The following is an 18,216-nucleotide window of genomic DNA, read 5'->3' as shown; positions in this document are numbered from 1 at the left end:
TACCCTTCCGTATTTATTTTTCTTTAATGTTTCCAATAATAAATTTATACTGCCTTTATTTCATCTCACTCAACTTTAATCTGCTAAAAACTAAGGAGAGCTGCGTACAGAAGTTCATTCCAAGTATCTGCAAGGCCAGCCACACACCAATGGGTGCAATCCATCCCTCTAAAGGCATTATAAGAGCTAGGGTGCGCTTCTTTTCTCAGTTGAGACAATGCTGTGATGTCCAACAAATGAACTGGCTTCTTTATACCACTTAGCACATCTTTAACCACATATACTGCCTCAGGCAACCCCACTGGATAAACTGTTCCGTTGAATGGTTTCGTCTCCTTCAAGCAATTTGTCACCCCCGGTTCGCCCCAGTCCGAACCACTGAAACATAGTTTCATATGAAAATAGTCAGTCAAACAAGTGTTCGGATATGACCGAAGTCGAGTAACATTGGCTAATAAAAATTTCAAAGGGGAAAAGGTAGTCTCACTGGTAGTGTGAAGGAGAGATCCCTTGAAATATAACTTTGGTTTTATCAGTTTCCACATCTGAATCAACCCATTTAGCCCATGTTGTCAAGGCTGCCTTAAATGCAGTCATACGATCCATGTCTTTCACAATCTTCCCTTCCACTTTAATATAATCCCACCTGCAATTTAACAACACACATTCACAAAATATGTTTTAGTTCCTGTTGTTAATGCTCGTTAATTATGCTCGAGTTTCGATGCAAAGGCCATTACGGTTGCTTCGGTCCTCTGCGGTACCACCATAGCCAAGTGTTGAAAACTAAAACATCAACGTTCTTCCATAGATTCGCATTCCTCATTGAGTTCAGATTCAGAACTCTTCCGATCTTCTCCTCGTCAACGTCCACCAAGTACAGTGAATGAAACAGCATCACCGACACATTGTAATCCTGACAAATCAATGAATCACGTGAAACATTATTTTAATCACAGATTCTTGCATAGTTAATCTACTTGTCAGATTCTTATTGCAGGTTACCTGGAATTCAACGGAAGAAATGGTGGTGGTGTTCAACTTTTGTCTGATTATGTTGGAATTTGGCACTGCAGCATGAAGCATGCATATCAACGATTGCCAGATGTTGAGACTTAGAGAGTCCCCAATAAACATTATCTTTTTCCCATTGAATCTCTTCAAAAATGACAGTCCATCAAATCTGTTGGAATTGCAAAGGGGAAACTATTTAATTTATGGATTGTTGTATGTGAATGAGAGCACATGATCTGATGTCGGTGCATTTCAAATCCCAGAATCATTGGGGTATGCATCACAGAGAGCGATCATGTATACAAGATATACTGTGTGCATGTATTCAACACTCGTATCTGAATTAGATTAACTCAGAACAACCCACAGAGCACTCATGTATACAAGATATACTATTTGCATGTATTCAACACTCGTATCTGAATTAGATTAACTTGGAACAACACAGAGCACTCATGTATACGAGATATACGGGTGCGTTCGACACTCGAATTGAAATTCGAGTAAACTTAGAATAAGATGTAGAGAGCAAAGTACCTCGGCAACTGGCAATTGCTCGGCTGCCATCTATATTTAAGGTAGAAAAGATCGAGGCGGCCATACTTGAGGCAATCGAATTCCTTGCGGATAGAAGGACATGCCGATGAGTTGTACAGAGGAAAAGACTCATCATACACCCATTTCCCTTGGTACATATTGCACTTCGTCTCTTCTTTTCTCAAATCAAAGCTATTGCCATCAGCAGATAACCATGAGAAGATGACGACAAAGGTGGCAATAGCTTTGAAAAATCCCATTTTGAAAATGAGGAATGAATGATATGATGATGATGGGAGATCGAGAGAGGACGATGAGTATATAAAGGGGACAAATACAATGATAGTGGGGGTGTTACTTATACCAGCAAAAAGGCAAGTTTTTTTTTTTTTTAAATTCTGCAGAAAGGTTTAACTTTGCATGGGAGATGCTGATTGATTAGGGATAAAGACAGGGAGGATTGCATTTATCTATTTAGCTAAAGATGCTTATGTTTTCACATGGTGAACAACTCAGTGAGTCAACGCATAAATTGCAGGTTAACGTTCAAAAACGTATACTCCCATAAGAAAATAAAACGTATGTTTTGGAGTTACTTTGGATTTTGGTGGAACCAAACCACTAAATGCTTTTTACTGAGTGGTGGAATCATCTCTCTGAAAATATTGCTTCAATTGGGAAAGTTCTTATCTTCTTGTTGAAACGTTGACATCAATGACTTGGAAGAGAATGATATTTATATTTACGGTTCAATGTTTAAAATTTGTGATTAAAATGAATTCATCGAGCCGTATCAATAATAAAAGAAAATGTTATCCCTTTTAGACGCCTCGAGTTTAAATAACTGCATCTACAAAGTATGTATTTTTTATGATTAAAAACAATCATGAACATACATTACATTGTAATCACCCAAACTTGGAAAAAATTGATATTAAATTAAAAAAAACATTAGCCTGCTTCTGTAAATGAAATTTGACATGAAATATTCATAATTCAAACAACCTTAAAACAAAAAAGAAAGCCTAAATATAACATAATCATAAGGGTATGAAAATTTTCAGGGTACAAAGCTTACGCTTTCATTTTCCTTCTTTTATCATCTGATTCTTGGTCGTTTCCAATGATGTTTTGTTTCTTGGTCGTGTTCATGTAAGGTCTGATAACCCATTCGACCTGAGCTTCACTCTGCTCCATTGTTCCTAATTTTACCCGCAACATGAGCAAGTCGGTTGAATTTAAACCGCCATACAAAGCACCCAATGATTTCGTCGACATGGCATGACACTTACCTGATAAAGCCGCAATTCAAACCTCGGGCCAATTTCCTTTAACTCGACTGATTTTGGACCTCCAGGTTTCTCGTAGATGTGATGCCTGCATGTTTACATGTTATCAATGAGTGAAGAGTGAACATTTCGTAACATTGAAACAAGAGGCAGAACAATCTATGTCATGATCATATTATCCACCGACTCACTTCAAGGTTTCAACAAGTAATCGACCGATTTTATCGCCGGTTAATGATTTCAGTATCTCCCTTTTAAAGCTAATGAATGCAACAAAATTTACAAGAGAAACAACCTGAATGAAATATAGTCGGACCGATTAGCGAAAGTCACAATACGTTTTGTGTCAGGCTTTGGCACAGGGAATAAATGTTTTAAAATGTTCGCTGTCCTTTCACCGAGCTGGCAAAATAAATCGAAAAAGAATGTCACCCATAAGGATCTTTGAGCACAAACCAGGCTTCGTTACTTAACCAGCAATTAGACACAAGTGGATATATGCAAAACCATTAAAAAGAAATAACCCCAAAAAGTTCAGGAATGCACATATATACAATGTACCCAACTGCATCATATACTTCGTAAATATGATGCATATAAAGTGATAAGAATACCTTGGTTTTAAAATTGTCAAGAATCAAATGTGGGTAAGCTTCAGGCATTGTTCCCATGGCTTTCTTGTCCTTAATGTCATGTCTTGTAACCTAGAAGGAAATATTAGATTAAGAAAACAGGCATAGAAATAGAAGACGAAGTAAACGTCTGCATAGGCTAGAGTCATCAAATACTTGCCACATTGAGTAAACCAAAGTATGCAGTGGGACCGAAAGGTAGATGACTTATGATCAAACCGTCTGGTACACCCCGATGTTCATGAACCAAAATAACATCAGTAAATTCATGTGCTCGGCAACTTTCAATAATTTCAGATATAACCTGCAAATAAGAAAAAAGAGGGGGTGTATAGATAATCACTTTCTAAATCTCACTAGAAACCCAGCTTGATATCAAATAAGTAAATAAATTTGTGTTAAATAAGGGTGTTGGTGTTCATCATGTGGAGGAAAGAGTAGCTCCAAAGATTGCCAAGACAAAATTGCATCAAGAAGTCTAATGGTGCAATGGTTCAAGGAAAAGCTCAGTTAAAGGGAATGTTCAACTTAAACACTGAACACGACTTTAGCCAAGTTGCTGACAATAGAACTTGTATTTTATATCCTCCACATCAAGAACAAACCCTTGCCAACAATTCAACACAAGCATCATAGCAATAAGACAACCAATAGGAACCCAAGGAAGAAAGCATAGATGGATAAACAATGCAATGCCGCACTCACCTGACTACCACGATTCATTCGCTCTGCATTGGGAAAGACGAACTTCAATTCCTACAAGGAGCACTCCATAGGAAACCACATCAGTGATTAAACTCAGACGCAAAGTATCAAGTAAAAATGGTATTCATCACCAAAATAGACAAACCAACCTTAACAAACTGTACAAGAGGAGCACTTGGATCCCGAGATGTTGTCAGCAAAATCTTAGGGTCTCGTACGGTTGCATTTGCATACTCATCATCAATATGAGACTTGGGAACTAAAAATCCACCAAAATTAAACAAGTATATATCAACACCAATCCCCAAAAAAAGGCCAAAGAATACGAAATGGTCCCCCCCTTATCTAAGAGCATAACAAAAGTTGTATAAAAAGTTAACAAAATAAAAATAAACGTTCCCGGCGGTGTAATCATCTTCAAGGTCAATTTCTTGGCGAAGCGCAGCCTCCTCATTGCGGAGCTCAGTCGGAATGGGTTTTCCCTCTACAACGAAACAAAATAAAAAAAATGAAAAATTGAAATTAAATTATGATAAAATAAAATAGAAAGTTTAATAGTACCATCAAGGGCTTCTTTGATCTTGCGTTTCTTCTCATAAAACAAACGCTCTTTGCCTTCCAAGCTCTTCCTGTACAAATACTCTCTCCTCAATCGTATATTTCTTCTCAACATTTTTTGTCATGACTCAGGAAGCAGAATTGGAAACTGATGAGCAGAAAAGGGGAAACAAATTAGAAACTGATGAGGAGAAAGGGGGAAACACGGGGAAATTAGGGATTATGATTAGGAATTTAGATGAGGAGTATATGGATGGGGCGGAGATGTTACCTTATGAGCAAAGGGCCAAGTGTGGGCTGCTGAAGCAAGAAACAGAGACCAAGTGCCTATTGGACCAGGAGGTGACGAGTCCAATAACCTGCAGTCAACAAATGAAAACAGAAACAGTTAAGGGAATATAAGCTGTTAGAGAAATTACAGCTGGCAATCTGTTATGAACTAATTACTATAAAAATTCAGTTGTAATGAGATGAAAATTATCAATGAAATGATGATGAATTCTGTTTTCTCTATTCTATTCTCTCTATCTTCTTAATCCTTTCTTCTTTTGTGAGCGTTTCATCACAATTGGTAATAAGAGCAAGGTCATTTTGATCCAAAAATACTAATTTTTTTTTCAAGCTGGGTAAGACACGGAAATTACAGCAGATGGCTCTCAATGATCAGCCGCCGATCATTCCTGCTGATCCATCAGAGTCTTCTGAGGGGGAGGCAGTTCCAACTTGGTGGCTTACTCAACAAAGTGCTTGGGAGCAGAGGATGCAATTACTGGAGTCCACAACAACTGATACGAAAAACATGCTTCAACAACTATTAGGGTTGATGTAGAAGACTGGGACTGAATCTGGACAATCTACTCCTGCAGAACGACCACAAGCACCCACAACTCAGATCAAGGATGCAACTAAAATTCCATTACAAGTTACAGTCATTGATGATAAGGAGAAATACTCATTTCAACTAGGACAACCGGGAATCCTAGCATCTAAGCCTACTTTGCCACAGGATGTTAATCAATCAAGTCATGATGTTTTTAAGATGAAAGCAATTGCAAATACAATGGAATCAGGGGAGCAGTCTATTAGTAAAGGTCATCAATTCATGGAAAAACATTCCAGCAATAACAACACTGGTATGTTTCTTCCAAAACCGAAAATAGAGCTTCAGTTTTTTGATGGAACAAATCCTAGGAGTTGGATTAGAAAGTGTGAGAAATATTTTTCTATTTTTGTTGTTCCTGAATTACAGAAGTTAGAAATAGCTTCTATGTACTTCACTGGCAAGGCTGAAGTATGGTTTGATGGATACATTATGAAGAAAAGTAGAGTTACTTGGCAGGAGTTTGTTTCTGATATGTGTTATCGTTTTGCTGCTAAAGGATATCTTGATGTTATTGATGAATTTAATAAACTGACTCAAATATCTTATGTAGAAGAGTATGAAGCTCAATTTGAGGAACTTCAGCCTTATCTCCTCAGATTAATCCTGAATTAGGAGAGGAATATTTTGTTTCTAGTTTTTTGAGTGGTCTTAAGGAGGAATTGAAACATAAGGTGAAGGTTTTGGAACCAACAACTGTAGCTGAAGCTGTTAGAAAATCAAAACTTTATGAGCTTTCAATGGAAGTGGAAAGTAAAAGATTTAGAAGTATTTCCATACCAATGCTGCCAGGAAATTCTACTAGTTCCAGAATATCTAATCCTTCAGTGAGTTCACCTTTGAAAACCAGTTCAGGGCTCACTCCAAACAGACAACAACTACTGGAATATAGAAGGGCCAATAATTTATGCTATAAATGTGGTGACAAGTTTACTCCAGGACATCACTGCAAATTGAAACAATTGAATTCTATGGAAGAAGTGGAAGAGCAAGAGGAGCCTGAAGAGTTACAAGCAGCCCAAATTAATATTGATAAAGTACCATTAGATGAAAAAGATCCTGAGATTTTTATGAATGCAATTACTGGCAGTTCATGAAGTAGTACCTTGAGGATTCAAGGATTCATTAAAGGGAAACCACTCAGTATATTAATTGATAGTGACAGTACTCACAGTTTTGTCACTAATAGGTGGGCTAAAGAAGGGCTGGAATTGGAGGAAACTAATCCCTTAGTTATCACAATAGCTAATGGTGATAAACTTTATAGTACAACAAAGAGTAAACAACTGAGTTGGGAGATGCAAGATTTTTTTTTTGTATATGATTTTAGGGTTTTTCCCCTTGGAGGCAGTGATATGGTGCTAGGAGTGGATTGGATGAAGAAGTACAGTCCAGTGTTAATGGATTTTAACAACATGACTCTTAGTTTTAAAATGGTTGACCAAGAGATTGTGTTGAGATGAGGGTTGCACACTACTGCAATGAAAATAATTTCAGGCAACAAAATACATAAATTGATGACTAAAAATCCTGAAGCAGTAGGGGAGATTTATATGTTGAATGCAGAGGTTAGCCATAATGAAATTCCTCCTACAATTCAAGCAGTAATTGCTGATTACAAAGATGTATTTGAGGAACCTACTGGAATGCCTCCAATAAGGAAGCATGATCATTCTATTATTTTAAAGTCAGGAATTGAGGCAGTTAATGTCAGACCTTACAGAATGCCTTATCATCAAAAATCAGAGGTTGAGAAACAGGTGGCTGAAATGTTGGCAGCATCAATTATTCAAACTAGCAAAAGTCCTTTTGCTTCACCTTGTTTGTTAGTTAAAAAGAAAGATGGAAGCTGGAGAATGTGCATTGATTACAGACAGTTAAATGCTTTAACTGTTAAGAACAAATTTCCTATACCTGTGGTGGATGATCTCTTGGATGAACTAGTTGGAGCTAAGTTTTTTTTCTAAACTGGATTTAAGATCTGGATACTGGCAGATTAGGATCAAGCCTGAAGACATTCCAAAAACAGCCTTCAGGACACACCATGGTCATTTTGAATTCAAGGAAATGCCCTTTGGCTTAACTAATGCACCAGCTACTTTTCAAGCACTTATGAATGATTTATTTGGAGTTTATCTCAGGAAATTTGTCCTAGTATTCTTTAATGATATTTTAATCTACAGCCCTGATTTACATAGTCATGCACAACAGTTGAGAACTGTGTTGGATATTCTAAGGCAGAATAAGCTTTTTGCTAAGAGAAATTGTTGAACTATGTTTCGATATAACAATTTAAGGCAAAATGGTTTTTGGACTTGAATTGAATTTACAAAATATTTTTGGACTTAATTGAATTTATTCAAAGTTTTTAAAAGGTTTCAAAAATAATTCAAAATCAATTAAAATTCGGATTTGAGCCAAAAATATTTTAAGGGGTTTCAAGATTGCCCAGGGGGTATAGATTCCCCCCCAGGGGGTACAGATACCCCGGGTACAGATACCCCCCAGGGGGTACAGATTCCCCCCTGCAGGTTTTTGGCTTCAAGAAAACAGAATGTCCAGGGGGTACCGATTCCCCCCCAGGGGGTACCGATTCCCCCCCTGTTCAACAGCCCAACGATCATAATATTTGAATATTATGAAGGGGTATCGATTCCCTATGAAGGGGTACCGATTCCCTCCATTCTGGGCAACCTTTTTGAGTAGAAAAATCATTCCCAAACGGCTTCAAAACATCCCCAACGGCTATATACGACTTCAAACTCATTCCAATCTATAAATACAAGCTGAGGACACTTGAAGAAGTAAGAGAACAACTATCCAAGCAATCAAACACAAGAGAAGAGTTTTTCAATCTTATTTCATCTTTCTCTTGTAAATATTTTGTTCTTGTGAGCTCAATCTTGTAAACACCTACCTTAGAGAGGTTTTCTTGTTTAGATTTCTTATCCTTTTGTAAAGGGGAAAGGTTCTAGCTTAGCCCGTATAAAAGCTAGGGAAAAGTTCTAGTTTAACCCGGAAAAACTAGGGAGTTGTAAGGTTATCTCTTTGTCCTCAAAAGAAAGAACAAATTAGTGAATTTGTTAGAAAATCCTTGGTGAGGAGCTAAGGTAGTGGATGTAGACTTTGATTGAGAAAGTCGAACCACTATAAATCGCTATGCAATTCTCTATCTTTCAATCTCCTTACTCCATAAACACAAAACCGTTCCGGTTGTTGATTCGAGCTTCCGAAAATCCCAACAATTGGCATCAGAGCCTAACTCGTTAAGAAGGTTTAACCACCTTGAGACGATCCTCGAAGAAGCTCTACCAAATCTCGACACAACCGAGAAGATGGCTTCTACCTCCGGCTCGTTCCACATGGAAGACTCCCTACCAACCGACAAACCTCCATACTTCAATGGAGTCAACTATCATCATTGGAAGAAATTAATGAAAGTATTCATCCAATCCAATGATCTTGATGCATGGGAGATAATCGAGAACGGCTACTCTTCTCCAAAGAAGAAGGAGAAGAAGATGAGTGACAAAGAACGGAAGAAAGCTCAACTTAATGCCAAGGCCATGCACATGTTGTTTTGTGCATTTGATCATGAAATCTATGAAGGGGTTTCTTCATGTTCAAGTGCCAAGGAGCTTTGGAATAAGCTTGAGGAAATCCATGGAAACAAGAAAGAAGAACCAATAAAGGTGGTGTCTCTAATGGCTTGTGAAGAGCCCGATGTATCTTCTAACTCAAATGAATTTAATTCATATACGTTTGATGAGTTACAAGATGCTTTTAATAGGTTATATTCGGAGTTTGAGACCATGAACTCCAAATATAAGAAAATGATTTCAAAATTTAAAATCGAAAATGATTTTCTTTTGAAAACAAAAATAGATTTTGAAAGCCAAAATGAAATTTTGAAAAAGGATTTAGAGCTTTCAAAAATAAAAATTGAAAGTTTTGAAAAAGAAAATTTTGATTTAAAAGTTAAGCTTGAATGCTTAACAAAAGAAAAAGAAATCATTTTAAATAATTCATTTAGTTCAATAATGACAATATGCTCACATTGTCATTATCATGGTCATAAGGAACATACTTGTCCTTTGAAGAAAGGAAAACGTTTTAAAATTAGGCAAGTATGGGTTCCAAAAGGAACAAGGGGCATTGAAACTAACGTCCAAGGATCCAAAGCAATTTGGATACCAAAATCGAAATGAATGTCTCTTGTAGGTGTGTGGGAGCAATTGTGATGAAAATAATGATATTCAAGATGCTCTAGCCACAGATGAAAAAGGAATGGGTAACCTCTAAGCTTAATGCTTTTAATTTTGGTTATTTGGTTGCTCATTGATTTTAAGCATGCATGAGTTTTGGTTTTAAATGATTATGCATCATTGTTTTAATCTCATGTATGTTGAAAAGATGATTATGATGAACATTTTAAAGTTATATTAATTTTTAAGAATTTTAGTTCATCATAATAAAATTTTGGTCAAAATTGGTTTTAATGCAAATGATATATCTCTAACAATTGATATCAATTTTTCAAATAATTTAATTTTACAAATTTTAAAATTTTGACCTAAATTTAAATGATTATGCATGTGGTTTAAATGAAAATGATATCTCTTTAACAATTGATATCAATTTTTTTAATGCATAACATTTTTGGAAAACTTTATGCAAATGCACTTAATTTTAACAATTGATATTTATATCAAATTTCAACAATTGGTATTGCATAAAGTATTTTAGTCTTGGATAAATTGAATTTCATGTGCTACTAACTTGTTTGTTATTCTTTGTTGAAATTCAATTTTGTTTAAGTGTCAAGTTCTTAAAAGCTAAATTTTGATTGGAATGCATTTATTAAGGGGGAGCTTTTGATTTTTCAAATGATTTTAAATGTAAAATTTACTGCTTACTCTCCAAAGTTATTTTGAACATCAAAGATTGAATTATTTTTAATATAACAAAAAGGGGGAGAAGTTTGGTTTGAAAAATTCAATTTCTTAATAAAAAATTCAATTTCTTAATGAAAAAGGGGGAGCTTAACATTTTCATATGTTTTCCAACAACTAGGATCTTTTTCATTAAACATTTTATTAAGGGGGAGTTTTGCCAAAAACAATTTTTCAAATGTTTTGTTATATCAAAAAGGGGGAGATTGTTGAACTATGTTTCGATATAACAATTTAAGGCAAAATGGTTTTTGGACTTGAATTGAATTTACAAAATGTTTTTGGACTTAATTGAATTTATTCAAAGTTTTTAAAAGGTTTCAAAAATAATTCAAAATCAATTAAAATTCAGATTTGAGCTAAAAATATTTTAAGGGGTTTCAAGATTGCCCAGGGGGTATAGATTCCCCCCCAGGGGGTACAGATACCGCGGGTACAGATACCCCCCAGGGGGTACAGATTCCCCCCTGCAGGTTTTTGGCTTCAAGAAAACAGAATGTCCAGGGGGTACCGATTCCCCCACAGGGGGTACCGATTCCCCCCCTGTTCAACAGCCCAACGGTCATAATATTTGAATATTATGAAGGGGTATCGATTCCCTATGAAGGGGTACCGATTCCCTCCATTCTGGGCAACCTTTTTGAGTAGAAAAATCATTCCCAAACGGCTTCAAAACATCCCCAACGGCTATATACGACTTCAAACTCATTCCAATCTATAAATACAAGCTGAGGACACTTGAAGAAGTAAGAGAACAACTATCCAAGCAATCAAACACAAGAGAAGAGTTTTTCAATCTTATTTCATCTTTCTCTTGTAAATATTTTGTTCTTGTGAGCTCAATCTTGTAAACACCTACCTTAGAGAGGTTTTCTTGTTTAGATTTCTTATCCTTTTGTAAAGGGGAAATGTTCTAGCTTAGCCCGTATAAAAGCTAGGGAAAGGTTCTAGTTTAACCCGGAAAAACTAGGGAGTTGTAAGGTTATCTCTTTGTCCTCAAAAGAAAGAACAAATTAGTGAATTTGTTAGAAAATCCTTGGTGAGGAGCTAAGGTAGTGGATGTAGACTTTGATTGAGAAAGTCGAACCACTATAAATCGCTGTGCAATTCTCTATCTTTCAATCTCCTTACTCCATAAACACAAAACCGTTCCGACCCCTCTTTGCAAACCGTTCCGGTTGTTGATTCGAGCTTCTGAAAATCCCAACAGAAATAAATGTTTCTTTGGCCAATCAGAGGTCGAGTACCTTGGTCATACTATCTCTCCACAGGGAGTATCTACAGATTCCTCCAAAGGTCAAGCTATTCAGGAATGGTCCATTCCAAGGAATTTGAAATCTTTTAGGGGTTTTTTGGGCCTCACTGGTTATTACAGGAAATTTATTAGGGGTTATGGGGAAATCAGTAAACCCCTCACTACTATTTTGAAAAAGGACCAGTTTTTTTGGTCTGAGGAGGCTAGGGAGGCATTTATTAAACTTAAAGAGACTATGTGTAGGGCTCCTGTGCTAGCTTTACCAGATTTTACAAAGCAATTTTGTTTGGAAATTGATGCCAGTTCTAAGGGTATAGGTGCAGTTCTATCCCAAGAGGGCAGACCAATTGCTTACCTCAGTAGGGCTTTGGGACCAAAACAGATTGATTTGTCTATCTATGAGAATGAGTATCTAGCAATATTAATGGCTATTTCTAAATGGAGGCATTCTCTTGAAGGGAGTCCATTTATTATTAAAACAAATCATGAATCTTTAAAGCATTTGTTAGAACAGAAGATCAGTACTACCATTCAGAATAAGGGTCTAACAAAATTGCTAGGACTGGATTACTCAATTCAGTTTCGAAAAGGAAAACATAACAGAGCTAATGATGCTTTATCTAGACAGTTTGAAGACAAATCAGAATTAAATCAGTTATCTGCTATAATTGTTATTCCTGCTTGGGTACATGAGGTGGAAAACAATTATGAGCAGGATTCTTTGGCAAAGGATTTAATTCCTGAGCTGCTCCTTGATAATAATTGTATAGCATATTGGTCTTATTCTAAGGGTGTACTGAGATACAAAGGTAAAGTTTATGTTGGTGAGACAAGTGGTTTAAGAAATCATATCCTTTCTATACTTCATGATTCACCACAGGGTGGCCATTCTGGGATACAAGCTACTTATTATAGACTGAAATTGTATTTTTATTGGAAAGGAATGAAGACATTGGTTAAACAGTATGTGCAACAATGTGATGATTGTCAGAGAATAAAAAATGAACATGTTTTACAGCCTGGGTTATTACAACCTTTACCTATTCCACAACATGCTTGGGAGTTTATTACTATGGACTTTATTGAAGGGATGCCCACTTCTAGTAGATTCAATTCTATTTTGGTGATAATTGATAAATTCACCAAATATGGGCATTTTTTTACCTCTGCTTCATCCTTTTACAGCTTATGAGGTTGCTCAAATCTACTTGGAACAGGTCTACAAACTTCATGGTCAGCCTAAAGTTGCTCTTTCTGATAGAGATAGAAATTTTACTAGTGCCTTCTGGAAGGAATTATTAAAGTTATTGTGCACTACAACACTATTTACTACTGCCTATCATCCTCAAACGGATGGTCAAACCGAGAGACTTAACCAATATCTTGAGCAGTATCTAAGGGGGATGTGTGTTTTAAAACCAAGTTCCTGGGCTAAGTGGTTATCCCACGCAGAATGGTGGTATAACACTAGTTTTCATACAACATTGGGTACAACACCTTTTCATGCCCTATATGGCTATACACCTCCAACAATAACTTGATCCAGTGAGACAAGGGTGGCTGATGTACAACAGTTTATGCAGGAAAGGGATAATATCAATAGCATACTTTTAGAACAACTTACTAAAGCACAACATCGCATGAAATATTATGCAGATAGAAATCGAAGTGACAGGGAATTTCAGGAAGGGGAGGAGGTTTACCTTAAGCTTCAGCCTTATAAATATACTTCCTTAGCTTTACACAGAAATTTGAAACTGTCTGCTCGATACTATGGTCCCTACAAGATACGGAAACGAATTGGTTCAGTCGCATACCAATTAGAATTACCAGTTCATTCGAAACTTCACCCGGTATTTCATATTAGCATTTTGAAAAGAAAAATTGGGGATAGAAGTGTAGCTTCACGAGACCCACCTGAACTCATTGCTGATGGACAGCTTTGGGTTTATCCTGTAATTGTGTTGGATAAGCGAGTTATCAAAAGAAACAATAAGGCAGTGACTCAATTGTTGATTCAGTGGTCGAATTTAGGGATTAAGAATACTATATGGGAGGATTTTACGGTGCTACGTTCCCAATTTCCTGATTTTGATCCTTGGGGACAAGCATCCACTGCAGTTGGGGGTATTGTCATGACCCAGGAGGCAGAATTGGAAACTGATGAGCAGAAAAGGGGAAACAAATTAGAAACTGATGAGGAGAAAGGGGGAAATACGGGGAAATTAGGGATTATGATTGGGAATTTAGATGAGGAGTATATGGATGGGGCGGAGATGTTACCTGATGAGCAAAGGGCCAAGTGTGGGCTGCTGAAGCAAGAAACAAAGACCAAGTGCCTATTGGACCAGGAGGTGACGAGCCCAATAAACTGCAATCAACAAATGAAAACAGAAACGGTTAAGGGAATATAAGTTGTTAGAGAAATTACATCTGGCAATCTGTTATGAACTAATTCCTATAAAAATTCAGTTGTAATGAGAAGAAAATTATCAATGAAATGATGATGAATTCTGTTTTCTCTATTGTATTCTCTCTATCTTCTTAATCCTTTCTTCTTTTGTGAGCGTTTCATCACATTTTTTTATTTAGTTTTTGAGCGCAGCGACTGCCAACCAGATTTTGCAGGGCTTTGTCTTCTAAGGGTTTAGGGTTTTCTCGGTAGATGGTCGACGAAAAACAAATTTCACAGCGACATTTAAAACGACGACGTTGACCACTTTATTAGGCAGCATGCTGATTTGCTTTTGCTCTAAGAATAGGCTGAGTACCTTTGTAAAATTTGGGCCTTAAAACAAGAAAAAATTAGGATAAACAATATTTATAATCACTTAATTATTGTACCTTTTTCACTTTGATCACCCATATTTTACTTTTATCAATCCAATCCTCTCACTATTTAATGTTGTTGACCAAGCCACTTACCGTTAAAAAATACTCATTTAATCCCGGTTACTTATGCATTCTATCAATTTAGTCTTAATTTTAATTTAATTTAATAAATTTAACATTATAATCAGATTATGATACGTGTCAATCTTTGGTTGGAGAGTTATATTTATTTTAATTTGTTCAATTCAATAGGGTTATAAAGGTGACATGTATGTGTACTAAACATTCTTTAATTATCATACATTTATGTCATAGATATTTGTATAAAATATTTTTATTAGATTAATTGAAACGTACGAATTTGTATCTTAACATGATCTGAAAATATCACAAATCTCGAATTAATTGTATACATATTTAATTATATTTCGGATAATATAAATGAATCTCGAATTCTCTGAGAGGTAGCAGTCCCCACCTTTTGTTTCTTATGGAAACAAAATTGAATGTGCGACATATGGAGCGTGTTCGTAGGAAATGTGGTTTTTTATTTGGTATTGATGTGGTTGCGGAGGGTTCGAGAAGTGGATTATCATTTGGATGGAAGCCTGATTGGGTTGTTGAGTTGCAAAGCTATTCCCGGTCTCATAATGATGTCATTATCCGAGAAAGTGTCGAGGTGGTTTGGCGCTTTACATGTTTCAATGGGATCCTGGAGGATTGTGGTCGTTCTGACGCTTGGGATCTTTTACGCCATCTGGGATCTGACCAATCTTTGCCATGGCTGGGGACCTCAATGAGATTGCGTACTTGTTTGAAAAGCGAGGAGGGCGACTTCGTTCAGAACGAAACATGGTTGGTTTCCGAGACGTTTTGAGTGATTGTGACTTTAGTGATATGGGTTTCTCTGAGAATTGGTATATGTGGGAACGTGGGCGCTTGTCGGGGAATAATATCCACGAACGACTTGATAGAGCGGTTGCAAACCATAGTTGGTGGGCGATACGTCCTGGTTGTTCTGTTTTTTACTTATCTCGTACAATCTCAGACCATTGTCTGGTGCTCATAGAGAAAGAGTGATATACTTTCCACATAAATTCTAGTAGGGAGGTGCTTTTTCGATTTGATGCAAATTGGGTCCGTGATGAGGAGGTGGAGCAGATAGTTAAGTCTTGTTGGGATCTTCATGATGAGTCCATTCATGGAAAACTTCAACGTGTTGGTCAGAACTTATTGTCTTGGAGTCGAAGCAATAAGAGGTCTTATACAGAACGTAAGCAGTATTGCAGACTCGGTTGCGTGAGCTGTCAGCAGTTGATCCTGAATATGGAAGCAGATAAGGAGGAACTCTTCTGGGAGCAGCGAGCTCGTGCTAATTGGCTTCGACATGGAGACATGAGCACCTCATTTTTCCATAATTACGCGACATATCGGAGGAAGAATAACACAATAGTGGGGTTGTTTGATACGTATGACACCTGGATAATGGACCCGATAGAGTTGATTTCGGTTGCTGACAGTTACTTTAAGGAGTTGTTTCAATCTTCAAACTTAGGTGTTGTGTCTCCCATCTTTAATGAGATTGAACCACGTGTTACAGACGAAATGAATGAATCCTTACTCTTGCCTTTTCGAGCTGAGGAGGTCTGGCAGGCGATCAAAGGCATGGCTCCGCTAAAAGCTTCAGGGTTGGACATGTTCCCAACTGTATTTTATCAGAAGTATTGGCATGTGATCGATGATGATATTACTTCCTACTGTCTTTCTTTTCTAAATGAGACAACTGACTTGGAGCCGATTAACAACACTCACATTGTTCTAATTCCTAAGGTTAATCAGCCGGTTAATATGACACAATCTAGGCCGATAAGCTTATGTAACGTGCTATATAAGATTGTCGCCAAGGTCTTGGCTTGCAAAACATTATGATTTCTTATGAGATCTTAAATTCTATGCACAAGAAGCAGATCTGGAAACAGGGTCTTTTTACTCTTAAAGCCCTTATGAGTAAGGCGTATGATAGGGTCAAGTGGCCTTTTTTAGAGGGCATGTTGTAGCGTTTAAGATTTGCAGGTCGATGGGTGCGGTTGATCATGAAGTGCGTTAGAACTATAACTTACTCCATTGGTCTAAATGAGATTACTTGCTCTCCGTTCCGCCCCTCTTGCGGTCTAAGAAAAGGGGAGCCATTGAGTCTGTATCTATTCCTTGTTTGCGCGGAGGGCTTGTCTGCTCTGTTCAATGCCGCCAGTCGTGATAAGATTATAAATGGTGCTACGGTGGGTTGGGAGAGGCTCCGAATTGGTCATTTACTCTTTGCTGATGATATTGTGCTCTTTGGAGAAGACACGCCGATGGGAGCTATTAATATGAAGAAATTGTTACATGTTTCCGACACTTTTTCTAGGCAGCGAATTAACTTTGACAATTCGCTTCTGTTTTTTAGTAGCAATGTTGAGGAGGGCGTGAAAGAACATATTGGTCGGGTGTTGGGAGTGCGTATTTCAACCAATCCCGAGCGCTACTTCGGGCTTCCAACTATGGTTGGTCGGAATAAAAGAGAATATTTCCAATATTATTTGGACCATCTGAACAAGAGGACAGCTAGTTGGTGACAACTGTAGTTTCGGTGTCAAAATAAATTCATTTTTCTCAATTAATAATAAGGAAATACGTAGTATAGAGAAATAAGGATCGAATACTCAGGGACTTAGAAAATCACAAATTTATGTTTGAATGATTTTTAATCAGGCGAAAAATAGTAAAATGGGGTGTTTGCAATATGAGATTTAAATAGTAAAAACGAATAAATAAATTAAAGCAATTAAAGTAAAAATAGGATGATGAATATTATGAATAAATATGGTAAAAATCGCCTCAAGCTTCGCTTTGATTCAATTTCCTTTAGATCATCGAATAAGATTTTTTCTTCGGGATTCACGTCGGTTACTTTGTCTACAAGGGCTATCCCCGTGACTCTATCTTGTATACCGAACACCCAAGGCAATCTTTGATTCCGGCTTCGATAATTGATTCTAACGACATCAATTGTCGTAGATCAATTACCGTTTAAGTTCGTAGCATCCGACTCGGATTGTTGCTTCTATAACCGTCAATTCCGATCTCAATTCCCTCTTGGTGAAACTATCTCGCCAAGTGTGTTCCCAGGAAGTCGAATTGCTTTCTATAAGCCAAATCTTCCTCCCACACATTTAATTGCAACAACCTCTTAACCAAAGTCAATCTTTGATTTTGAAAACTGTTTTGATTTTGAAAAATAAGCGCTGAGATTGAGAGAGATATTCCGAAGATATTAAGGGATCGTTTCAATTCTCCCGTTAGAATTGAATCATCGCGACAGCTATCGGCTTTTGAAAAGTTTAGCTAAGCATGGCAAAAGTCATACTTAGCATTTTGAAAACAAAGCTTGAAAATAAAAGAAAAAAAGGAAAAACTTTAATAAAACTATAGAGAAAAGAAGAATGTAATTTGAGTGATGAGTTTAGGCTTACCCCAAGTGGATATTTATAATCTCTCAAAGCCTAAAGGATAAGCAAAGAAA

The 18,216-nt window shown here is 36.9% G+C and overlaps 2 protein-coding genes and 1 long non-coding RNA gene across 4 annotated transcripts; 1 reads left to right on the top strand and 2 right to left on the bottom strand.

The window, feature by feature from the left end:
* Positions 1–31: 31 nt before the first annotated feature.
* On the bottom strand, positions 32–1,827 carry LOC120151782 (protein trichome birefringence-like 38). Its single transcript, XM_039164138.1, has 5 exons — positions 1,552–1,827; positions 1,006–1,183; positions 741–916; positions 488–646; positions 32–378 (listed from the first exon to the last, which is right to left on the bottom strand). The coding sequence occupies exons 1-5, from the start codon at positions 1,809–1,811 to the stop codon at positions 84–86; spliced, it is 1,068 nt and encodes a 355-aa protein (XP_039020069.1). The 5' UTR covers positions 1,812–1,827; the 3' UTR covers positions 32–83.
* A 665-nt stretch (positions 1,828–2,492) lies between these two features.
* On the bottom strand, positions 2,493–4,967 carry LOC120151702 (U3 small nucleolar ribonucleoprotein protein IMP4-like). 2 transcript variants are annotated; one of them, XM_039164083.1, is made up of 9 exons: positions 4,739–4,967; positions 4,573–4,661; positions 4,327–4,428; positions 4,178–4,228; positions 3,633–3,776; positions 3,455–3,544; positions 3,136–3,242; positions 2,844–2,928; positions 2,493–2,763 (listed from the first exon to the last, which is right to left on the bottom strand). In XM_039164083.1, exons 1-9 carry the CDS (start codon positions 4,848–4,850, stop codon positions 2,626–2,628), a joined length of 918 nt encoding a protein of 305 aa, XP_039020014.1. In that variant the 5' UTR covers positions 4,851–4,967; the 3' UTR covers positions 2,493–2,625. The 2 variants fall into 2 exon arrangements, with proteins under 2 accessions (XP_039020014.1, XP_039020013.1); XM_039164082.1 differs by having other exon boundaries at positions 4,327–4,439; positions 4,580–4,661.
* LOC120151754 lies at positions 4,741–14,462 on the top strand. Its single transcript, XR_005518644.1, has 3 exons — positions 4,741–4,855; positions 10,354–10,360; positions 14,415–14,462. It is a non-coding gene; the product is annotated as an uncharacterized LOC120151754 (long non-coding RNA).
* The last annotated feature ends 3,754 nt before the right edge of the window (positions 14,463–18,216 follow it).

Source organism: Hibiscus syriacus, unplaced genomic scaffold (genome assembly GCF_006381635.1).
Source record: "Hibiscus syriacus cultivar Baekdansim isolate YM2019G1 unplaced genomic scaffold, ASM638163v2 tig00111069_pilon, whole genome shotgun sequence".
Classification (NCBI taxonomy): Eukaryota; Viridiplantae; Streptophyta; class Magnoliopsida; order Malvales; family Malvaceae; genus Hibiscus; species Hibiscus syriacus.
The sequence above is the reverse complement of the archived record's forward strand: the minus strand, read 5'-3'. Positions and strand labels throughout refer to the sequence as shown.

Bases quoted from the DNA above. Each gene is read 5' to 3' on its own strand.
- LOC120151702 (XM_039164083.1), bottom strand. From the start codon at position 4,850: ATGTTGAGAAGAAATATACGATTGAGGAGAGAGTATTTGTACAGGAAG. The intron at 3,777-4,177 runs GTGAGTGCGGCA...TCTTATTTGCAG, and splicing joins GAATGAATCGTGGTAGTCAG to GTTATATCTGAAATTATTGA. The intron at 2,764-2,843 runs GTAAGTGTCATG...CTCATGTTGCGG, and splicing joins TTGAATTGCGGCTTTATCAG to GTAAAATTAGGAACAATGGA.
- LOC120151782 (XM_039164138.1), bottom strand. From the start codon at position 1,811: ATGGGATTTTTCAAAGCTATTGCCACCTTTGTCGTCATCTTCTCATGG. The intron at 917-1,005 runs GTAACCTGCAAT...TTGATTTGTCAG, and splicing joins TTTCTTCCGTTGAATTCCAG to GATTACAATGTGTCGGTGAT. The intron at 647-740 runs GTAATGGCCTTT...GTTAAATTGCAG, and splicing joins CGCAGAGGACCGAAGCAACC to GTGGGATTATATTAAAGTGG.